The sequence below is a fragment of the Macaca fascicularis genome, chromosome 4, assembly GCF_037993035.2.
Source record: "Macaca fascicularis isolate 582-1 chromosome 4, T2T-MFA8v1.1".
NCBI classification, from domain to species: Eukaryota; Metazoa; Chordata; class Mammalia; order Primates; family Cercopithecidae; genus Macaca; species Macaca fascicularis.
This window is the reverse complement of record NC_088378.1, coordinates 4,754,887-4,771,971: the sequence shown is the minus strand read 5'-3', so window position 1 is coordinate 4,771,971 and position 17,085 is coordinate 4,754,887. Positions and strand designations below refer to the sequence as shown.

The following is a 17,085-nucleotide window of genomic DNA, read 5'->3' as shown; positions in this document are numbered from 1 at the left end:
GAGAAAAAGTTTGAGAGAGAAATGTGGGACGATGGGGACCATCACTACCGTGGAGGCTGCGAAGACCCCCGAGGCGCTAGGAACCCACAGTATTTATTGGTAATCCAATAAAGAAACAGGTGGTGAGAATGTGGTGGGCAAAAGGACACGTTGCATTAAGCACCTGATTTACAGCTGTGATGGGTTACCTTTTATATGGAACATGTTCTGCTACTTGAGATAATGGGAATAGGGGCCTAGGAGCCTAGGAAAGCTAGACACATTCCAACGGACATTATGCAAGTCCTGCCTCGGTTTCCCTCCCAAAACACTGCTTTTTCCCAACATGCTCCCCCTTCTCTTTATTGTAAAAGAGAAGGTATCATTATTGCTAGCTGTCATTATTACTAGAGTCACTCTGGTTTGAACGCTTCCAACATATCTCCCCTTTCCCTTTTACAAGAGGACCCTTAATCCTAGAGGTAGCAGAAGGATGAAGGTCCATCTTCTGTAACTTCTTCATGCTGAATAGGGGTGATGATACTCCTGCCTTAACTATTAGGGTCTCTTGTATTCAGGGTAGAGAGTAGCTGAGTCAGAAAGCATTAGTCCTTTAAGCATCGTAACTCGGTCGGTCCTCGTTCCATCTTGGCATTCAAATTCAACTGGCTCATGGCTTGTACTGGGAAATCCATGGGTCCCTCCAGTCTCCCGTTCCATGGCCATACACATCTTGAGGGCATCCACACGGTTCGTTCATCTCCTGCAAAATCACAAGCATACCTCACCCCCTCGTTAGTAAATCTACTGAAACAGAAGCAAAAACTTTTGTGGCTGTAGCCGGGAGGCCACCGATAATGAGAAACAGGCCTTTTCTGATTAACAGAAGGCATAGAGAAATCAAATCGAGGCTTTTCAAACCTTCAGTTCTCGCTGTACAGGGGGTGTCCACTAGATGCTATGGCTGATAGATCTTTAGATGTTTGGTGGGCACCCACATAGGCACCTGATTGTCAGCTGGAGAGACACAAGTAAATCGTCTTCCCCATAAAATTATCTTTAGGCAGGGATCGGAGGAAGTAGATTCAGAGGTAAGGAGAATTTGGGGGGCCTATTTGCTTCCTGATGTTTGATTCGTGTTCCCTCAGAAGTTAGGAATTCCCCTTCTCTCCGTATTGCTGTGTGGGCGTGGAGGACTAGGTAAGTATACTTAGAGTCTGTGTATATGTTTACCTTTTTTCCTTCTAATTCTAGTGTACAATGGCCTCTGCTTTTGCTAGGATGTCTGTGCCTAACAAAGGAGTGGGGCTTTCGGGCATAATTAGAAAGGCATGTGAGAAGAGTCAAGTTCCCCAGTCACAACTTAGTGGCTGGGAGAAGTATCTAGTGACCGCCTGTCCTAGGACCCCTCAGAGAGCGACAGATCTGGAGGACAGTTGTCCAGGTCAGGACAGTAAGACTGAGAAGGCTGTGCCAGTGTCCAGGAGACAGTTAACCTCCTGGCCCTCAATGGTCAAGCATACTCGGGGCTCTGTGAGGGTGATGGCATGGGCTGGCGCTTGCCCCAGGCTCCCTCAATTCTGCTGCTGGATCATCTGGTTAGTGGCTTCTGACTCAGAGGACCTTTGTCCCCCAGGGCAGTGGGCCTTCCAGTGATTCCCTTGACATAAGGGGCATGGACGAGGGGGTGGCTAATTTCTATTTGGACAATCTTTTGAAAGTGTCCTTGTAGAACGCACTAGAAGCAAGCCCTATTAGGCATTTGATTTTCCCAGCCTTTCCCTTTTCCAGAGCATCCAAAGTCCGCTTGCCTGAGGGCCATGACTAAAGCGGTGGCTTTTTTTTTTAATCCTGTTTGTCCCGTTCCACCTGCTCTTCCTGATCTCTAGTATAAAAAAACCAAGGTTGCGAAGTTCAATAGCGTTTTTAAGTTTTGCTCCGGGCCTAAGGCAGGCTTTTGAAGTTTTTTCTAATGTCTGCAGCTGACTGAGTGACAGACCTATCCTTTAGGATTAGTTGGCCTTCAGTAGAGTCAGGTGACAGAGAGGTGTGCTTCCTCAATGCCTCCCTTTGTCTCTCCAGAAAGGCAGTAGGATTTTCTTCCTTTCCCTGTGTTATAGTGGACATCACTGAATAATTCATAGGCTTCTTCCTGGTTTTTTTTAGTCCTTCTAGCACACAAGTTAGCAAATGTCTGCAGCACCAATCTCCATGTTCTGATTCTGCGTCCCAATGAGGGTCTACACTGGGAACTGCCTGCTGGCCTGCGGGGAATCGTTCTCTTTCCTCTGTTGTCATCCTGTCATTGACCTGACTGAGATACCAGAGATGGCCAAACTCTCGGGCTGCAGTTATGGCGGCACTTCTCTCATTTGGGGTTAGCATCTGATATATCTCTCCATGTCAGATCAAAGGATTGTCCTAACCCTCGTGAAACATCAATATAGCCATCAGGGTTATCTGAGAATTTACCTAGGTCTATTTTAATTTGTTTCAAGTCTGAGAAGGAAAAAGGTACATATACTCTGACTGGGCCGAATTCTCCAGAATACATCTTAGGGGTGTTTTTGCCCTGAGGGGAACGTTTCCCATCTCAAAAAAAAAAATAGGGATGCCAGCACCCCTAGTAATTTAACGATGAGCGTTAGTCCTAGAGCGTCCTCTATGGTCCTAATGCTTATTCCTTTTCAGGGTAAGTAACCGCCCATGGACCTCTGCCTATCGGATTCGTTACGCTTACCAATGTCACAGTCCTGCACCTTTTTCCGCCTTTCTTGACTACAAAGAAAGGGGTCCGGGCTGCTGGATTCTAGTGGTCCTTTACCAGCATGACCAACATTGCCTTTGCGCTCAGGGGTGAGTTCTAGAGCTGGGCTGGGTTCCTGAGTATTTCATAACAACCCCGCCGCCCCATCAAGATGCACTCCCAAAAACAAAAGTTCTTGTGCAAATTCAGAGAGGGTGTAGGTAACCTTTTGAGTCAGGATTGAGATACAGATTTTTGATTCTGTGAGTACTTTAAGGCTTGACTGAGAGCAAAGAGCTCCCACGTTTGAGCAGACCAATTATTAGGCAGTTTTCGTAACTGCTTCTACAAGAGTTTCCCTATAAATTACTGAGTACCTATCGTGGGCTTTTTTTTTCCCCTCAATCGCTGGGAGGAACCATCTATGGTCCTGTCCTGAAGGGAGTTCCTCCTAGGTCTGGTCGGACCTTTGTATGGTAATTAAGATTTAAATTCCTTGTTAGGAAACCTGCTTGGTTAAGGGAATTTTTAGTGGTTAATGTTAAATCACCTTTTCCTTACAGAATAGCCCTATACTTTTAGATTTTTGAGTTAGGAAGCTACCTTTTTGCTTTTTGTTTTACTTAGGATAGCGCTGAACTGGTGAGGTGTGCTTACAATGAGGTTTCCTCTAAAAGTTGTTTTTCTACTTTCTTCTGCCAGCAAAGCAGTTGCTGCTAATGGAATGTATGTGGGCCATCCACGGGTTACTGGGTTAAGGATTTTTGATAGGAAGGCTAGTGGTTGTCAGTGGTCTCAGTGCTTTCGGGCTACGCCCTTGCTTATACTGACAAAAAGGTAGCATTGGAGTATTATAGGGTCAGAAGACCTTCAATTATCAATTATAGGTTTTTAAATTTACCCTGGCTTTTAAAGGAATAGGGTACACTTTTTAACTACTTGTATGTCTTTATCCTTTGTAGATGGATTTTGGAAACAGCAGAGGGGCGTTTGCCGTCCTCCCTGCTGGATTATAGTTAGGGGAAATTGCCCTGCTTCAAGGTCTCCCTCAGCTCTAGCCTTTTGAATAGAATTTTGTACAGCACCACCAATTGCTCCAGGTTTTAACGTTGCAACTACAGGAGAAGTTTTGTAGCTAATTAATCTTGCCCATTAAGAGGTGAAAGAGGAGGTGACCTTTCACTTAGTTCAGCAGGTAGAGCCCATGGGCTGGTAAAATATACTTTCTCCAGTTTCCCTTTGATTTCCTACGTTTCCTGTTCCTCACATTCAGAATCTGAAGTTTCTTACACTCGTCCTCCTCTTCCTCATCTGAATCTTCTTCTGTTTGAAACTGCTCAAGAGCTTTTATTAGCACCTACATAGACCAAACCAAACTGGAATTTTTGCTCTATGTTTATATGCTTTTTAAAAAATCTGCCAGTTCTCTCCCATTCATCCAACTCCATAGACCCTTCTTCCAGGAACCATGGGCTAGAGTGAGTGATAACAAATTTTGAGTACTAATTTTCATTGCCCCTCTTCAAAATAAATGCTTTAAGAAATTTAGTATAAGCAGAATGTCTGCTTTCACTTTGTCCCATGTTACTCTGGTTCTTCTGAGTGCTCAGCTTTCCCGCCAAGCTTCTTTTAGATGTCCTCTGGTGTCCTTTGACGATGTATCCTCTGCTCTAGCGTTACCTTCACCAGGGTCTTTGTCACCCCACATTGGGCGGCCGGGAATGTTGGGGTGATCAGATCCAACACCAGGTCATGGGGGTGACAAAGTCCAGCCGAGTCAAAGGATTGAGAAAAAGACAGTTTGAGAGAGAAAGGTGAGACACCAGAGGGCTATTGCGGAGGCTGCAAAGACCCCGAGCTCTAGAAGCCCACGGTATTTATTGGTAATCCAACTAAGAAACTGGTGGTGAGAATGTGGAGGTCAAAAGGACATGCTGTATTAAGCTCGTGATCTACAGCTGTGACAGTTTAGCATTTATATGGAACATGTTCTGCTACTTGAGATAATGGGAATAGGAGCCCAGGAAGGCTAGAAGCAAGGAGCCAGCAAGTCTAGACACATTCCAGAGGATATTATGCAAGTCCTGCCTCAGTTTCCCTCCCAACACTCAGCTTTTTCCCAACACAGAATAAAAGGAGGCTCCGAGTGGAGAGAGACAAATCTTGTTTCTCCCATTCTGCTTTCCTCCAGGCCTGCCAAGGGGAGGACAGGAACGGATCATGGTCTCCACATCTGATGTCAGCCCACCAAGCTCCTTCCCTTTACCTCACCTGCAGAGAAGCATACACGTGGGAGGCAAGGAGACATTCAGAGATGAGAGCCCTGGTCAGGGAGGCAGAGGGCTGCCCGAGCTTGTAATCCCAACTACTTGGGAGGCTGAGGCAGGAAAATCGCGAGAATCTGGGAGACAGAGATTGCAGTCTGTTGAGATTGCGCCACTGCACTCCAGCCTGGGCAACAGCAAGACTCCGTCTCAAAAATAAAAATAAATAAATAAAATGATTTGGAAAGGAGACATTACAGAGACAAAGATGAGTACTATAAAAATTATGACTTTATAATAGCTAGTGTATATTATACACATAAGATATTCTAGGCACTTTGCACACCACCACATTTCCCTTTTACAGATAGACTACAAAGAGGTTAAATAACTTGTCTGAGGTTGATCACACAGTAAGGTAAGTTCAAAATTTGAACCCAGCTCTTCAAGACCAGAATTCACTCACCTAACCACTAAGGAATGCCGTAAATAACAGCTTCCGGTGATCGTTTTGTTGAATTTCAGCAGCTGAATCTTCCTCTAAGACAGCAAGTTACGACATTTTTATTACAAATCGCCACTCTAGGTAAAATGTTTGTCTTGATTTACCTGATTTTCAGCTCATTCCTTGGACTTTTCCTAACCACATCTCAGATGAAACAACCTGAGTGAGAACATGTCCTTCCAGAAAGCCTGCGGCACAAAGTGGCTCCCTGGGCGTGGTCCCCCAGAGGCTGTGTGCTTTTTCCTTTTGACATCTGCATCTGTGCATTGGGCTGTAGACAGCATTGCAAGGCCAACTACAAAAGCAGCAATGGAGATGCAGGCTCCTGGATAGACGTTTAAAAAAAAAAAAGACGAGAAGAAATGTGTTGGCTTGTAGCTGTCAGCTTTAGCAACTGATTAAATACTTTGAGTGTGCAATAAAATAAACTTAATCAAATCTCCTATGTCATTGAAATATCTGCAGGGCTGACTGCTCTTCCCATCTGTGGGTTGAGGTGACTTAGGGACATGGTAATTGGGCTGTGGTAGAAAAGACTCCTACGTACGCCCAGGAGCAGGGAGCACTGCAGCAAGAGCCTGGGAACTCCGAACATCTGCTCTTCTTCCCAGCCTCCGCTGGACTCAATACATTTATGATGTCAACGTCATGTGATTTTTCCTGAGGTCTGAGACTATTTGTGGCAAAATTTTGCCACCTTGTGACATCACAAAATTCAGATTCTGAGGCGTTTGTTGTTAGGAATAGAAAAGTACTTTCCGAAACACATACCTTCTCCTTATTGGAACATCCCTTTATCTACTAAAATGTACAGAAAACACTAGGACAAAAACTTCCCAAATGTTTGTGAATCTCAACTCCTCAGATGTAGTGTCTGGGCTAGGTAAGTCTTTTTCCATAGACTGGAAAAAGTATAAAGCTTCCATTTTTTGTTTGTAACAATCCTTCTGCAAGTGATTAACAAATGGCCTCGATGCAAAGAAAGAAAATCTACCCCTTAACCGCCTTCTGCCTCCATGAACAGGCCTAGATGGGAAATGTGGGTAGTGAGAGGGGACTCTTGATGTCACAAAAGGGTGCTTGGGAATGTCCTCAACTCTCTCCCTTCCGTGTCCATAGAGAAGAGGAGGAGGGTTCTGGACATAAAGGGTTTGTTAATTCATTGCCATTTGCTCAGCTCCTAACCAGCTATAAAACTGCAAGAAAGTCACTTTCAAGAAAGTCCTTGGATCTTTGGTTCCTTATTTTTAAAAAAGAAGAGGGAAAGATGAGATAATCTCTAGTGAACTTCTGGAATTACAACACTTTGCCCATTGGTTCATGCAAAGAATGTGTGTGTGTTGGGGGGTGGGGGGGAGAGAGAGAGAGAGAATGGAAAAGAAGTGGTGTCTGAACTGAAGGATCTGATCCTATGGGGAGAAGCCCATCCCACCATCCCACAGGGCTGGCATAAACACTGAAGGTCATCTCTGGTTGAAGGCCAACGGCCTCCCTCCTAAGTGTCTACAATGAGTGATTAACACAAAATGACCATTCTATTTTGGGCTCCCCCATCCCAGTTTATTTTAAATATTAATTTGTTGGGCTAGTATGGAAAAGCATTGTTCTAAGAGCCTAACTATATTAAAAGCTACACCCAGATATATCAGCTTCCCCTTGTCTCTTCTCATTCTCTCCTCATTCTTTCCACCCCATTCCTACCCATCCTCTGTAGGTAAATAATCTCATTAATTTCTGGTTTCTACTTCCTTTGTTTCTTCCGCACAAGAGAGCTGATACATGCATGCTTTCCTACATCTCCCTTCTTTCTTACATGAAGGATAGTATATTATATTCTTTTCATTTTGCTTTTTTCATTTAACAGTGTACCCTGGAAATCAGTTCATATCAGTTTTCAGAGATTTTCCCCCTTTTTTGGCACAGCAGCATAATACTGCATTGTTCTGTAGTTTTCTCAATGACTACTTAGATTGTTTCTAATATTTTTCGATAAGAAACACAATATTGCAATAAATAATCTAATGCACATATATATATGTATATGAGAGGTATCCAAAAGTTAATGGGAAATATGTATTATGAAAAAGCTATGCATGAATTTTAAGCGTTTTTGCACCAAAATAAACCTGTACTAACTTTTTATAACATGTCTGAACACGTTCAAGTTTGAGGCATTAAGAAGGATAAGACATCAATTTGAATAGAGTCCCTGTCAGAGCAACATGACTTGAAAGCAAGAAGGAAAAAAAAATGAAGCAAAAACAAACATCAAATTTATGCTGATGTTTGGCTGCAAGAATGGTGAAATCATTGATACTTTACAAGACACTTATAAGGACAGTGCCCTCAAAGGAATCAGCAGTTAAAAAATGCATGTAACCTGTTTTCAGAAGGGACAAGATTAATTTGAATACAAAGCAGTGACAGACCATCCACATCAATTTATGAGGAAAAAATTCATTCTGTTCATGCCCTAACTGAAGAGGACTGACAACAGCACAAACAATAGCCAACATCATAGACATCTCAACTGGTTCAGCTTACCCAATTCTGACTGAAATTTCAAGTTGAGCAAACTTTCCACTTGATGAGTGTCAAAACCATCATGCCCAGATCAGCTGCAGACAAGAGCAGAGGTTTCAATGGAAATTTTAAACAAGTGGGATTAAGATCCTGAAGCATTTCTTCAAAGAATTGTAACAGGAGATAAACCATGGCTTCACCAGTACAATACTGAAGACCAAGCACAATCAAAGCAATGGCTACCAAGGGGCCAAAGTGGTCCCATTAAGGCAAAAGTGGACCAGTCAAGAGCAAAGGTTATGGCAACAGTGTTTTGGGATGCCAAGACATTTTGCTCGTTGACTTTCTGGAGGGCCAAAGTGCAGTGATGTCTGTTTATTATGTTTTGAGAAAGTTGGCCAAACCTTTAGTAGAAAAATGCCCAGGAGAACTTTACCAAAGTGACCTTCGTTCAATTTCAGATCACCACAATAAAGCAAAAAATTGCAATTATAAATTTTTTGGTTTCCCAGTACATGTAAAAGTTATATTTACACTATACTATAGTCTATTAAGGGTGCAATAGCATTATGTCTGAAAAAAAAAATGATCATGCCTTAATTTAAAAATACTTTATTACTAAAAAATGCTAGCAATCATCTGAACCTTCAGTGAGTCATAATATTTTTGCTAGTGGAGGGCCTTGCCTCGTTGTTGATGGCTGCTAACTGATCAGGATGGTGGTTGCTGAAGGTTGGGGTGGCTGTGGCAATTTCTTAACATAAGACAACAGTGAAGTTTCCTGCATTGATTGACTCTTCCTTTCATGAAACATTTCTGTATAGCATGTAATGCTGTTTGATAGCATTTTACCCACAGTAGAATTTATTTAAAAATTGAAGTCAGTCCTCTTAAACCCTGTCACTTCTTTATAACTAAGTTCATCATACAATGTTCTAAATCTTTTGTTGTCATTTCAACAACGTTCACAGCATCTTCACCAGGGATAGATTCTGTCTCAAGAAATCACTTTGTTCAGTCATAAGAAGCAACCCCTCATCTGTTCAAGTTTTCTGATGAGACTGCAGCAATTCAGTGACATTTTCAGGCCCCATTTTTAATTCTATTTCTCTTGCTATTTCTACCACATCTTCAGTTACTTCCTCCACTGAAGTCTTGAACCCCTCAAAGTCGCCCATGAGGGTTGGAATCAACTTCTTCCAAATTCCTGTTAATGTTGATATTTTGACCTCCTCTCGTGAATCATGAATGTTTTTAATGACATCTAAAATGGTCAGTCCTTTCCAGAAGGTTTTCAAATTTAGTTTGCCCCAATCCGTCAGAGGAATCACTGTCTATGGCAACTGTAGGCTTATAAAAGGTATTTCTTAAATAATATGACTTGAAAGTCTAAATGACTCCTTGATCCATAAGCTGCAGAATGGGTGTTGTGTTAGCAAGCATGAAAACAACATTCATCTTGTGCATCTCCATCCAAGCTCTTCGGTGACCAGGTACCTTGTCAATAAGCAGTAATATTTTGAAAGAGATCTTTTTTCCTGAGCAGTGGGTCTCAACAATGGGCTTAAAATATCCATTAAACCATGTTGTAAACAAATGTGCTGTCATCCAGGCTTTGATGTTCCTTATACAGAGTACAGGCACAGGCAGAGTAGATTTAGTGTAATTCTTAAGGGCCCTTGGATTTTCAGAATGGTAAGTGAACATTGGTGTGAACTTAAGGTCACCAGCAGCATTAGCCCCTAACAAGAGAGTCAGCCTGTCCTTTGAAGCTTTGAAGCTAGGCATTGACTTCTCTCTAGCTCTGGAAGTCCTAGATGACATCTTCTGATTTAAGGCTGTTTTGTCCACATTGAAAGTCTATTATCTAGTGTAGCCACCTTCATCAATTATCTTTGTAAGATCTTCTGGATAACTTGCTTCAGCTTCTACATCAGCACTTACTGCTTCACCTCGCAGTTTTATGTTATGGAGATGGCTTCATTCCTTAAATCTCATGAACCAACGAGCTTGAAACCATTCTTCTGCAGCTTCCTCACCTCCCTCAGGCTTCATAGAATTTAATAGAGTTAGGGCTTTGCTATGGATTAGGTTTTTGCTTATGGGAGGAATGTGGCTGGTTTAATCTTCTATCCAGACTACTACAACTTTCCCCATATCAAAAATAAGGCACTTTCATTTTTTGATCATTTGTCCACTGGAGTGACACTTACTTTTAATTTCCTGAAAAATTTCCTTTGCATTTACACTGTAGCTAATTATTCAATGGAAGAGGCCTAGTTTTTGACATACCTTCCTCAATACGCTTAATAATTTCTAGCTTTTGATTTAAAGTGAGACACATGTGACTCTTCCTTTCACTTGAATGCTGAGAGGCCATGCAGGGTTATTAATTAGCCTAATTTCAATATTGTTATTTCTTAAGTTATGGAGAGGCTTGAGGAGAGGGAGAGAGACAGGGGAATGGCTGGTCAGTGGAGCGGTCAGAATACACACAATGTATATTGATTAACTTTGCTATCTTATATGAGCACAGTTCTTGGCACTCTAAAACAATTACAGTAGTAACATCAAAGATCACTGATCACAGATCACCATAACTGATAATAATGGAAAATTTTGAAATATTGTGAGAATTACCAAAATGTGACAGAGATACAACATGAACAAATGCTGTTGGAAGAATGGCACTGATAGATTTGCTCTGCCACAAACTTTCAACTTGTAAAAAGAGCAGTATCTGTGAAAGACAGTAAAGCAGAAAGCAATAAAACGAAGTGTGCCCATATATACTGATAAGACATAGTTCATTTTATTAATAAAGCACCTGTCAATTTCAGTTGAGTAATTTTTATCAGGAATGGGTTTTGAATTTTGTTCAAGGCTTTTACAGCATCTGTGGGATAACTGTAATGTCTCCCTGGATCTATAAATACATAGAGGATATTAATGAATTTTCAAATATTGAACCAACTTTGCATTCCTGGAATAAATCTTACTTGATCATGATAAATTATGTGGTGCTGAATTCTATTTGCTATTTTTTCCATCTTTTATTTTCAATCTTCCTGGACATCATATCATTGAATTTTTAGTATTCAATCTGAGAATCTTTATCTTTTGTTTTTGTGAGTTTTAAAAAATCATTTATAATTATCACAATGACCATAAACAGGATGTATTTTTGCTATTTATTTCATATCTTTTTTTGAATTTTTGTTTTGTTTATTTAAAGTCTCTTTTTCTTCTTTCTTTTTGGTCATTTTGAGTATTCTGCCAGTTTAAAAGTTAAACATTACACTTCTGTTCTCATAGTGGTTAATTTGAAGCCTGTAATTATGTGTATTTACCCATAGTAATAAACTTAGCAACATCTACAGTGCTTTAAAGTCAAGAATTTTTGCACATGATTATGTCCCTTAATCTCCCTCTTCCCTCAGCCCCCATCATGTCGATATTTTAATTCTGGGCTGTTATGAATACAGTCGTTTTCCTTTTTTGATCTGTTAAATTAAAACTTGGCCTGAGGCTGCCATAGCTTAAATCCTTGAGTAAGGAAGTATAAACTGGTTTAGTAGGTAAACAAACTGAAAGCCTAATTAAGGAGTATTCTTGGTAACAAACAGCTGAGTGTCAGCCAATCTGAGCAGTGGCCTTCAGCCAATCACAGGCTTCCTGCTGATCAGTCCACATCCAAATACAGCAAACACAAAGCTGAAACCAGTCACACCCATTCTGCACCTCACTTTCCTTCTCCGCCTATAAACTCTCCCTGCCCACTCTGAGGAGCAGAGCTTTCTGAACTGCCACTGGTTTAGTGCTGCTGATTCATGAATCGTCATTTGCTCAATTAAACTGTTTACTTTGTCTAAAAACTTCTTCTTTTGACAGGTCCTATAATAAACTTTACCTAGGTATTCAGTTACCCTTAATTTTTATGTCTTTTGTAGAAATATGCTAGATTTGCTGTTTTCTCAGTGTTTTCAACATGTGGCAAAATTTTGGAAATATATGAATGAGAATATTTTTATTATACTTTCACATTTAATGACAATTTGATTGGATAAAACTTTTTAGTATTCAAAGTTCTTTTAACATTTTAAAAACATTCTACCGTTTTTCTCTTGTGTCATTTTGTTATTGAGGAGTCCACAATCAATCTGACTCTTACTCCTTTGTAGGCAGGATGATGATATAACTTATCATTCAACTGGGGCACTTTGGAGCGTGAAGGGGATACTAGTAATAATTAGGCTTGTCAGTGGGCGTAACCCAGGACTGTCCTGTGTATGTCAAGACATGTGGTCCACTTATTTATAGGTGTTCAGTCACCCTATTTATAAGTGATTAGTTCTTTATCTCTAGAATCTTTTAGAATTTTATTCTTTGTGTTTGATATTTTTAGGTGTTGCTATAATACTTCTAGGTGTGGACTTCTTTGTTTTTCTCTACTTGGCCTTCTGTGATACTGTGATTTATAATAGGAAACATATATTTGGTCTTTCTCCTTTTTCCTGGCATGTAGCTCCAAAAACCCACAGAATCTCCAAAGTGATGTATCTATTTGTATGCCAGTGAGATGAATGTGGGCTGGGGGATCCTGGATAGCCTCAGCATGAGAGGGGGTTGCCAGGGTAACCCCTGTGTGATTAGAGGGTTGGAACTTTCAGCTTTAGGCTACCCTCAACCTTGGAGGGGAGAAGGGCTGTAGGTTGAGTCAATCACAATGGCCAGTGATTGAATCAGTCATGTCTAGGTAATGAAACCTCCATACAAAAACAAAGGCTAGAATCAGAGAGCTTCTGCATTGATCAACGAGAACATATCAATGTGCCAGGATAGTAGCACAACCCAACTCCATGAGGATAAACTTTTCTGCTCAGGAATTTCCAAACCTCACCCTATGTATCCATTCATCTGGCTGTGCATTTGTATTCTTTAAAATATCCTTTGTAACAAACAGGCACTGATAAATGTTAAACACAGTTTATGGGAGGCCACTGTTTTGGACAGCCCTCTTCACTAGGCCCCAGTAAAGCAGACCAAACCAGAATGGAGCCATTTGTGCTAAGTGCCTTGGAAGCATATAGAACCTTTAAATTTCATCCTTTCTCTCCCTCCTTCTTTCCTTCCTTCTTGTCTCTTCTTTTCCTTTCTCCCTCCTGCCTTTCCTCCCCTTTTCCTTCCTCTGTCTTCCTTCCTCCCTCCCTCTTCTCCTTTCCTTCCTTCCTTTCTTCCTTCCTTTGTCTTTCTCTCCCTTTCTCCTCTCCTCTTCTCTGTTCCTTTATTCCTTTTCCCCTCTTCCTTCATCCTTCCCTTTTTTCCGTCTTTTCCTTCTTCCTTGATTCTTCCACTCTTTCTTCCTTCTTCCCTCCCTCCCTCCCCTTCTTTTCTTTCTTTCCTTCTTTCTTCCCTCCCTCCTTCCTCTGTTTCTACCTCCTTTCCTCTTCTCATCTCTTCTCCCCTCTTTTCTACTCTCCTCCCTTTCTTCTTCCCTTTCTTTTGTTCCTTCCTCCTCTTTTCCTTCCTCCCACCCTCCTTTTCTCCCCTTTCCCTTCTTCTTCTCTCCCTTCCTTCTTTCCTTCTTCCTCTCTTCCTTCCTCTCTCCCTTCCTCTCCTCCTTCCCTTCCTTTCTTTCTGCCTTCTTCCCGTCTTCCTTCCTCCTTCCCTTCCTTCCATATTTTTCTTTTCTTCCTTCCTTCTTCCACACTTTCGTCTTCCCTCCCTCCCTCCCTATCCTCCTTTCTTCCTTTCTTCCCTTCTTCCTCTCTTTCTGCCTCCTCTTCTCTTCTTCCTTCCTTCTTTCCCTCCTTCCTTCCATCTTTGTTCCAATAATTCCTACTCTAATTTCACTCTCAGGCTCTTTTATTGATGTTGAACTTAGAGAGGGCACTTATCCTGCCAGCATGAGCCTTTCCAGTTCATGTGAAACTTTTATTTATTATTGCAAATGTTAAATGCAATTCTATTCTATTCTTTCATATTAAGAACTAAATACTGTGTCTTCCAAAATTCATATTTTGAAAACTAATCTCCAATGTGATAGTATTAGGAGGTGGGGCTTCTGGGAGGTGATGAAGTCATGAGGGTAGAGCCGATGTGAATGGGATTAGTGCCCTTATAAAAGAGGCCCTGGAGAGCTCCCTTAACCCTTCCACCATGAAAAGACAGCCTTCTGCAAACCAGGAAGCAGCCCTCACCAGACCCCAGATCTTCTGGCAGTCTTAGATTTCCCAGCCTCCAGAACTATGAGAAGTAGGTGTTTGCTGCCAAAGCCATTCAATCTATATCATTTGTTATGGCAGCCCAAATGGACTAGGACTTTCCACCTGCAGCACATTTTAAATATTTGCAGAGCCTTCAGCACTGATAAAAGTCTCTGGGCCCACAAAGGCAGGAACCCCATCCCTCAGCCTTTTTGAGGGTAGTGCACTGTGCCTTTCCACATGCCCATGTCCAGTACTGATTTCCCTCTGGGAACTGAGGACATGAAGACTGATAAGTCATGCTACCTCTCTGAGGTTGGTTAGAGTTCTTAACTGCAAGTAACAATCTACTCTGACCAGTTTGAGCAGCAAAGAGATTCATTAAAGGATCGGAGGTTGCTTCCAAAGTCATGCTGCAGAGTGGAAATGACTTCTAGGACCAACCCTACCCCCATGCTGTGGGACTGAACTATGAGGAATCTGCCCTCACTGCTGCTGTCCCCCCGTTAATGCCTGGACATCTGCTGCTGGAAAGAACTACCACTTCACCATCACAGAAGCTGCAGGTAGACTGACAAAGGGGATGTTCCACAGAAACTTCCTTGTGACACTTCCAAACTGAAGTCTTATTTGGATGTGTCCTATTGGCCAAGTCCAGGCCAATGCCCTCCTTTCTAGCTGCAAGGGAAGTGTGTTGGGAAACAGGCTGATAAACAGGAAGTTCAGAATATCCTGAAGTAACATATAAAGGTTATTTAAATTATTATGGTCCATGATTATGACAAACATTCACTAAGGAATTCCCAAAGAGCCTACCGTCCAGTGGAGGAGAGAGACAACCATAGGTTTTCAGTGCACAGGGGGCTGATGGGAGACGCACCTGCACAGTTGTAGCTGGTCTCAGGCAGCTCTGGCCAACATCAGAAAATATACACCTCTCTCTGAGGGCTTGTCTAATTCTCCCTTCTAAATGGAAAGGAAGCCTTTTAAATTTTAAACACAAGTTGCAGAGTTCTCCCTCATATGTTCACACATTTTTCAGACTATTTTTAAAACATTGTAAGCTTGCTTTGTTCAACTGAGAGTTGATCTTGTTGACCTAGAGAGATTTCATAGCGTTTGTCTAGAAAAAGTAACTGCCTGATTCATTCCCCATCCCCCAATTGGCTAATGTGCCCTAATTGTTTTTAAGGAGCCACTTTTTGCTCTAAGTAGCAACTTACTTGAAATTTATGCTAATTTATAGTAAAAAATTATGGCATTATAATTCTTGATTAGAAGTGCTTTTAGAAGAAAGCATAAATGTGGCTGACTTTAAATGAAGGAGAGCTCAAAAACTGGATCTGCTGATCAGTCCTTATTACATCTGGATGCCTGTGTGTTCTCTATGAAGTAAGAAGTGCATTAGACACATGGGAAGCAAGAAACACCATGTGCCTGGGGCGGGCCACTAGAGCCCGTGTCCTACCCTGTGAAGTGGCCTGCCCTGTGCCCTCACTTCATCTCTCCCAGCCAGAATCACAGGCACTGCAATGGCACCGTCTGCCACACACATTGCATCCAGCTGGTCTGTGTTAACCCTCACCCAATTTGCAAAACTCATGTTTCAGCAAAGGTGTTGCTGTTACAAACTAAGCAAATTTAGTCATGCACAACTCCTAGGCTTTTTTTGTTTCGTCTTTTTGACTAAATAACTGTAATCACTAAAAGGTTTGAGGTAGGTGAGCTATTTGAAGGGTATTTAGTTGTACTAGAAAACATACACAAAAAGCAAAGTCTGCATTTTGACTTACAAGTGAAGAGGTTTCAGACAAAACCTAAAAAGCCGTGTATATATTTGTCACCTCTGCTCATCATGTGGAATCTTAAAATATCATCTATCTCCTTAAAGCCCCTCTATAGGAAAATTAAACACTGACTCGAATAAAGTCAAGAGAATGTTAACTGAGAGTTATTTGAATTTATACAATATAAGCCATAATGAGAAAATACATAGCATGCTATTTAGATAGATTGGATGTGATTATTTTTAAAGAGAAAAGTTATCACTCAAAAACGGCACAAAATAAAAGTTTCACAGGATAATCTTTCAGGACAAGATTAAAAAGTTAAAATATCTAGGTTTTAATAGCACTTGAAATTAAATAGTAAAAGGCAGACCAGGCATGGTGGCTCACATCTGTAATCCCAATACTGTGGGAGGCCATGGTGGAAGAATTACTTTAGCTAGCCCAGGAGTTCAAGACCAACTTGGGCAACATAGTGAGACACCCATCTCTCCAAAAAATTTTAAAATGAGCTGGGCGTGATGGCATGCATCTGTAGTCCCAGTGATTTGGGAGGCTGAGATGGGAACATTCTTGAGCCCAGGAGATTGAGGCTGCAGTAAGCTGTGTTTGTGCCACTTCGCTCCAGCCTGGGCCACAGAGCAAGACCTTGTCTCGAGAAAAAAAAAAAAAAAAAAAGTGAAAAAGGAAAAGGCAGAAATTGATTTATTTATTGGTGTAGACAGACTAAATAATGAAGAATGGAAGCATTTAGACCCAATTGCTCTGATGGTAGATGGTCTTGAAGTTCATGGTAGACTGACCTCCCACCTCCTATAGCTAACAGGACTAGCCTTCTAAGAACTAGCAGCTGCTAGAATGCAGAAACTTTACACTGAAAATAAAAACTAACAATTGCATTAAAGTCTACACTGGATAGGTGCTTACATAACACACAGTAAAAGGTAATTTCAAGTGAATTTAGAACTATTATAACTTAAACCACACATGCTTAGGACAGATTCTAAAGACAAAATTGTAAAGAAAATCTTGAAATTGTATTCAGTAGTTTCACTGTTTGTGTTAATAATGGTAT

General features: G+C 41.3%; 1 protein-coding gene across 8 annotated transcripts in view; it reads left to right on the top strand.

The window, feature by feature from the left end:
• LOC102125345 (uncharacterized) overlaps nt 1–17,085 on the top strand; it is a 42,293-nt gene that overhangs the window by 2,320 nt on the left and 22,888 nt on the right. For 2 of the 8 annotated variants that reach the window (XR_012433271.1, XM_065543163.2), the window contains exons 2-4: nt 2,671–2,835; nt 4,917–5,407; nt 5,610–5,932. The exons of 1 other annotated variant lie outside the window; for it this stretch is intronic. Coding sequence is in view for 2 of the 7 variants with exons in the window: in XM_065543163.2 (XP_065399235.1) it covers nt 2,671–2,835; nt 4,917–4,962 (211 nt within the window). In the remaining 5 variants the exon portion in view is untranslated. Of the gene's footprint in view, nt 1–2,670; nt 2,836–4,916; nt 5,408–5,609; nt 5,933–17,085 lie in introns of those variants that run through there. 5 more of the 8 variants (XR_012433270.1, XM_074036767.1, XR_012433268.1 and 2 more) reach the window with 3 other exon arrangements.